Source organism: Halyomorpha halys, unplaced genomic scaffold (genome assembly GCF_000696795.3).
Source record: "Halyomorpha halys isolate HHAL.00 unplaced genomic scaffold, Hhal_1.1 Scaffold264.1, whole genome shotgun sequence".
Taxonomy (NCBI): Eukaryota; Metazoa; Arthropoda; class Insecta; order Hemiptera; family Pentatomidae; genus Halyomorpha; species Halyomorpha halys.
The window spans coordinates 84,039-91,770 of NW_027109727.1; the positions used below are offsets into that span (position 1 = coordinate 84,039).

At 29.7% G+C, this 7,732-nt stretch overlaps 1 protein-coding gene across 1 annotated transcript in view; it reads right to left on the reverse strand.

Moving 5' to 3' along the window:
- Window positions 1-1,073: 1,073 nt before the first annotated feature.
- Window positions 1,074-7,732, reverse strand: part of LOC106680473 (diuretic hormone receptor) — a 142,181-nt gene continuing 135,522 nt past the window's right edge. The window contains exon 11 of the mRNA XM_067047908.1: window positions 1,074-1,751. Coding sequence (XP_066904009.1) covers window positions 1,607-1,751 — 145 coding nt within the window. The 3' untranslated portion in view covers window positions 1,074-1,606. The remainder of the gene's footprint in view (window positions 1,752-7,732) is intronic.

Genomic DNA, 7,732 nt, shown 5'->3' on the forward strand with positions numbered 1-7,732 from the left:
ATAATAATATCAAAATAATTCCCAATATTGAAATTTTAAATCTAGACGAAGAACATCATTTATCATTCACTAATTGGTTGTGATATTTTTTTTTTGTTTTCGAAGACATTTCAACTTTCCTCAATTAAAGCATATTTCAATTCTAAATAAAATAAATAATATTTTAATTTAAAAAAAGAGAGAGTAGAGAGAGATTTTATGTTTATAAGAATTGAGTTTCTAGCAGTTTTTACCTCTTAATAATAAAGTTAGGTTTTAAACGATTTCTTGAATAAATCACTGTAAGAGAACCAAATATAGCATGAAAGGAAGAAGAAAAAATGATGTATTATTGTATTAAGAACTTTAATATATTATTTTATTTATTTCAACATCAAATTTCATCTTATAATAATAATAAAAAATCAATAACATATTTTAACTTTGAATACATTGTAGTATTTACAACATCAATAAATATATTTAGTGATTTATAAATTATGTACATATAATCAAAATTTTTTTGGTTATTTTAATTTGAGAAGAATATAAACAAGATTTTAGGATACACATAACCATCAACTTGAATGATTTAAGAAATAATAAGATACGTGTATCTAAATAGTTTTCTTATTTGAATTTTTTTAAAGTTCAAAGTGTATACTTATTTGTTTAGAATGGAAATTAGAATTAAGCTAGAAAGTCATTCAAATATTTTGTATAAAATAATAATAAATATTAAATTAGTACATTTAACAATTGTTTTTTCCAGTCGACATTAAAATATTTATAGTTATATTACAATACACTAGATATTCTGAGGTTGATCTTATTTAATTTTTATACATACAGTTAGTTATGTAACATTGAAAAAAAAATCTTTTCATATACTACATTAATAATACTTCATAATTTATTTACATTTAATATATGTACACTGAATGGTTCGAAATAGAAATAGGATATCTCAACAGATTAAAAAATATTTGAAGATTACACCAATTTAAAGAATAACAATTACATCTAACAGTTTATAAATTTGAGAATCTTTGTATTTCACAAAGAAAATTTTATCAAAGATTTTTTGTATATACGCTATAAAAATGTTGCCTTTTTAGTTTCGCTTTACCTGAAAGTTGTTACTAGACTGAAACATTCGTAATATAAAGAGAAGAAAACAGATGAATGAACTACGAGTGTGTATGAGTGATTTGAAAGTAAATTTAGTTATTATATTTTTTTATTTCATTATTTAAATAAAAAGGTTACTCTTGAAATATATGTCATATTGCGCTACCCAAATTAGTGTTTTTTCAACTATTTAAAAAAAAAAAAAGTTACCCATTGATACTTAGTAGCGAAGTAGAGGATATTTTTTCTTCTTCTTAACTAATAAAACAAACAACATATTTGTTGAAATTCATAAACCACTTATAATCTAGTTATGAAAGCTAATTATAAAATTCACAACGAAAACACCTTATTCTCACTACAGTACGACATTTAGATACAACAATATACATTCAACATTGAGCCAAAGCTCATTAGTTTTAAATTATATAACAAGTGAGTGTGAATACTGATAGATACTTTTTCTTTATGGAAATATATTTGGCTGCATACGAGCTCAAACAGGTTCCGATGGCGGCTGTAAGAAGGAAGACCTGGGGCCGTTGGACAACCTGGAAGAATGGACCAGAGTCATCGTTGTCGACTCGCTACCCGTTGACTCTCGCTTCCTATAAGGCGTGATTTCATGTCTGCTATACAACCTGAAAATAACATGATGCATTAAACAGGATAAACATACTAAACCCAATACCAAAACATTAACTGGATCATTTAGCTTATTAGAAGTAGTATATTAACTACTAGTTTGAATGCCGTTTACCGTCACATAATAAACATTGAAATATTTAGAGATCCGCAAAAATACCATAGCGTTAAACGATCAAAATCTTCAGTCATGAGAATATGGATGAGTAATTAAAATCATAATAATAGACAGTTCAGGTCAAACGGTTATAGAGAATAAAAATAGTTATGATATAATGTAAAAAATGGCAGGAGAGGAGGGAAAAAAATGTAGGTCCACAATATTCCCATCTCTAATATCTGAAATGGGCAAAAATTAAAATTGCCATGGATACGACCCCCATTTATGAATGAACCATTGATAAATAAATATCGTATTCATGGCAATTTTCGCTAATTTTTTTGTCCAACAATAGGTTTTTTTTTTGGTTTTTTTTTTTTCCAATCCCTCTAAAACAGAAAAGAAACAGGTAATTAATGAATGCTTCACTGTGAAAAAAAGGAATAAATCGTGTTGGGTATTACCTTTTACAACCTTTGGTATTTTAAGGTTACCTCTAATGTTTATTTATTACTTGAGAAACATCCATTCTAAATGGTACTATTTTTAAAATCCGTAGGTAAGGGGTCTCGTGTTGATTCGCATAGAAGATAGAGAGAATAAAAGCATTAATTATAAAAGACAATAGATAATGGTAATATAATAAGAAAAACAGTCAGAAGTCGAAAAGAAGTGAGGGGGAGGGAGAGGGGGTGCATCAGAAGAGTTATAAGGTGATGCTGATAGGGTTTTAGGAACCTTTCCTGCCCTGCCACCTCGCAGGAAGGGGGGATGGCCAACAATGTCTAACATTAGCTCAATTCTTGTACAAATTTTTAGCCCTCAAACTCAATTAGAGGTGGTGCACAGAATATTAATGAAGTGTAAGCACATTTGGGCATGACTAAATTTAGACTGAAATTTATTCTTATTTTTATGGCATTTTCTGCCAAGAACCTAGCCCGAAACACAAAATTTTAAACAATCTGGAGCAAAGGGAAACGCAGAAGGTGCTCAAATGTGAGAGGGGGTTAGAATTTACATAACAGACAACTTCTAAAACCGTTTTCTAAGGCTTATAGAACAGATATAAAGTGTGGCTCCTCCCATACCTTTCCAATAACCTATTATACAGAGCAAAGATATATTTTTTTAAAGAAATATACGACAAAAATAGTTAGTTCTATAAGATATATTTTGAAGTTTAGTATTAAGTGTGTTATTAACATTATTATTTCTAGCAAAAATGTTAATAAGGTATAATAATATTTACATAATTTTAATTATTGATATTAATTATGTTAATTATCTGTAAGGTTATTTTTGATATTAGTCACGCTGGTCAATAGAGAAATGCCATGGATTAATATTTAACGAATCAGTGTAAATAAGTCAGATGCTATTATAATTTTTTTTTAGAAACACCAATATTTAATTAACCACCTTTAGATATTGACCGGTTTAAATAATGTCCAAATGTTAATAATTTATCTTTCAGCAACTAAAAATAATTTTTGTACTCGTGCTATTGCCAATGTATACTTCATCAAGCTAATATACCTCTTAATTATTATTATTTATATATCTATTATGATAATAAATTCCATTTTATAATAATTAAAGTACACTTAATGTCTTAAAAAATATTTAAGATAGCTACGCAGCAAGTAAGCTCAAAAGAGAATTCAAGAAAAAGAGAAAATTAAACTTATGTTTATTTATTTGATGTTTAAATAGAAATTGTAAATATACAAACTAGACTAATTAGAGATATTATATCCGATAAATTAGCTTGTATTTTTTAACTAAATATCCAATAAAGCAAATCGAAAACTATGAATTTTTGTTCTTTGTCTCATTATTAAAAGATAATTCAATCCCATCAAATCACCTTTATACTTTGTCTTAAACCTACCGACTACCCTACAGTCTCCTCCGTCGATCTTACCCGTGTCTAACAGATCCGCTACCTGTAATAAGGCCAATCTTGACATACGGAGTTGAGCTTTGGGGCTCCACTAAACCTTCGAATTCCCATAGTGTCCAATCATTGCAATCCAAAATTGTTCGTAAAATTCTCAATGCTCCTTACTTTGTCACAAATAAAACCATACATAAAAACGTTAATGTTCCATATGTAACCGACTTAACCCGAACCAGGTATCACTCCTTCCATTATAAATTCCCTAACCACCCAAACCCACTAGTTTCTAACCTTGCTTCCTCTTCTATTCCTGACAATCCTCCGAGGCGCCTGAAAAGAAGATGGCCACGCCAGGAACGTGGATAGATGGCTGCCAGGTCTTTGTGGGATCACCGGGAATGAAAAGGCAAACTCGCAGATTATGACAGGCCAGACTACCTATAAAGACAGGTCAAGTCGTATCATCAACCCGCAAAGATGTTATTTCTTGGATCAAAGAAATTGGATGGCAAGACGAATGGTTCATCAGTACAATGAGTTAAGAATGGTCTAACAGAGAAACGTCCAATCAGAAACTTGAATCTGCCACGGAGAGAATATGTCTTCGGATAGGCCATACTGGACTCACCCACAGGCATTTCGAAAAAAGAAAATGCACCGATGTGTCGCTGCTGCGAAAACGATCTCACCGTTAGGCACATTTTCACTGAATGTATTGCTCACGAATCAGGTCAATTCTCTTTAGATTTACAGGAGATGCTGAGAGAAGATCCCACAACAACAACAACAAACCTTTTTCGCTTTTTAAAAATTATTAATATCATTGATCACAAACTGTAATTCCAGCATGTATAAGTGGATGTATAATTTACTAACTACGTCAATTCTAATTGTAACTTTATAAATTTGTAATTGTAACTTTGTGAATTTGTAAATTGTAATCTATTAACTTTGTAAATCAGGTGTAAATGACCATAGTGGTTGAAACTATGAGAGTATTTTTTCCCCACAGTTTCTTAATTTCCTTAATGCCGCTAAGTTATATTTATGTTTTAGTTATTATATTCTACATTAATTAAACTACATTTAAAATAAAACCCATTATTTGTTTTAATATTGTAAACTTAATAGAAAAACTAGAACTATTTGTGTGGTTAAAGTAAGACTGGGCAACATCAAATTTAGTAAGTTGGGTGGATTTTAATAGTTTGCTCCCGCCTTCGTTTATGTCTGGCATCCACTTAGTTATAAGGACGTCCCTTATTTCGTATTATTTTTTCGAAAGCCATTTTCTACAAAATTGGAACTTCAAGTTCAGGACTTAAGGGACAACCCACATAAGAGAAAATTCATTCATTTTTTTTCATATTTTTTACAAGTTTAATTATATATTTCATGTAATGAGATTTTACTCTTCTATTTATTTAAAAAAAAATAAAGTATCAAGAAATAGCCAATAAAAGCAGTTTCGTTTATTGCAACATTTCGCTTATTCAGAATTATATTAATTTTTATATATTACCAGCAGTTGAGAAAGTTCTTCTTTGGTCAATGATTTGTTTTGAAAGAATAAAATCTGTGGTACAAGCCCTTTTTGGAATACAAGCCTACCAATCAAATTAGTTTCTTCCAGAAGTATGCGAAATTAGTTAAGGAAATTTAACTAACTTAACATGGTCTATATATATATATATATATATATAGACCATGTTTACTCTAATTTCCAACTACCTTTAGTATTACGCCGAGTTAAAGTGGCTCTATCCATCCTTCCGATGCCAGTATTTCCTAGCTTCCTTTCTATTCCAAGTTAATTAGTTCTCAGCGCTCCTCCTATATCCCAGAAAACCTGCATTTCAAATCCTCAGGTCCCGTTCATCTGACATCTATCCTTCGCTTCACCTAAATGCTGTGTTTGACAAAACCTTTCTTACCCGAGCTTCCTTTCACTGGAACTCTATTCCCACTGCTATACGTCATATATCAACTTTTCCCCCATCAAAAACCTTTATATTTAATCGCCTTTACTTCCACGAGTTGAACTAGTATTGCAATAGTTTAAATAATATAAATATTGAACATTAGCATTTATTTGTAAATATTGTAACTACCATTTTTTCTTTCTTTATTTATTTTTTCTTCTGGTCCAAAAATTAGTAATGTTTCCTTGTCCCAGAATAATAAAATATTTTTCATTTCATTCCATCCTTAAACTGTCAACCAATTAGGACGTGCCGTTTCCAGGATATAGCTAAGACAAGAAAACACTTATGCGTATGCATAAACAAAAGTTGTTTACCTCAAACTCCAAATAGTCAAATGACATGGTCGTAAACCATATATTTTGAGCTGATATGCACTTCAGACCAGCGTGGGTTACGATCATATCACCTGACAGACTTATAGTAATCATTCGACGCATAATTTAAAGTTCTAGAATTCACTTTATTATAACTTTTTCATTAGGAAATACCTTTTAGGATTTATGATTGACAAACCAAAAAGTATGATCTATAATATCGTAATCGATTACTTTATCAAATTAATTATCTGCTTAGTAACTGTTTTAATACTGTCAGAAATGTGTTTTCGTGTTAGGTCTGGACTCAAATTTTTGTGTATCACACCATAGATTTAAGAAACATTTGAAAAAACCACACAGCTTTTTACGGTTTAGGGCATATTACTCGACCAAATTAATAGGACATGGTACAATCAAGACAAAATAAAATACTGATTAACATGTTAAAATACATTCGTTAGAAGTATGAGTTGTAGGTGACAAGCCAAAAAAAAAAAAAAAATTACCTCGTTACTTTTTAAAATTAATTACCTAATTAGTAAAAATTTTAGAACTTCCAGAAATGTGTTAATGTAGTAGAAACTAATTTTTAAAATTATTTAAAGATAGCAAATTTTATGGGATGGGTTTCATGCATCGAGCTCCTTTTTTTAAAGATAGTTGTGTATCAAAGAAAATAAATTTTCATAATTTAAAATTTTGTATAAAATCATGTAGGTACCACCAATCTGCTGCGATTCCTGAACAATCTTCGAAAATTAGTGAACAGTAGTGATTAAAATGGGTAATAGATGGATCTGACTGCAGAAAGATACTGAACTGTCTAGGATCAACTATTTTAATTGTCATACATATTAAAAATTTCAAAAATGAAATTGTAATTATGGATTGATCTACAGAATAAATTAATATTCTTTAATTAGGAAATAATCTCGTAGAAATCGGTCAGAAAGAAAAATCTTTTTACTGGAACACTTCAGGCTACTCCAGCCGACCTGTCCTAGAAGTGATTTAACAACACTGTTATTAATTGCGTTGTTGTCCTTCAGGGTGTCTAGATAATAGATGGCTTCCTCAGACGAAAGCAACATTGAGCAATTCCTGTAAAATATAACCCTTATTTATGTACCGATTTGCCACTACATTTGTAAAGAACGAACGAATGTATTAGAAAAAAGAGAAAATTTGAATTATAACACACCCATGTATTCCACAAATAAAAATCATTCAAATTTTTCACTAAAGTGCTTTATTTCATTCTAATATATCATTTAATGGAAATAATAATTTGGCAAATGTTTCAGAGGATAAAAAATGATTTAGATGTAAGAAACAAAATATATAGTGATTATTTTTACAATAGAAATACAATTTTGTTATGCTTATTACAACCCCAGTATGAAATATAAAAATAATAAACATCTCAGTATTTCTTTATCTCACGATTAGTTGTAATATTAATTGTATTTTTGTATTGAAAAAAATTGGTGCGCATAACATAACTTTCAGTTACTGTAAAAATTTGTGTTATAGGATTTCTGGAGGAGAAAGTAACGAATATTAATTTTGGACATACTGGAAGATTATTTATTGACCGTGTGTAAAGATGAAAGGAATATGGTCCGGGTGCGGTCAAAAAAACTCAAATAGTAGAAATATACTATTTTAATGA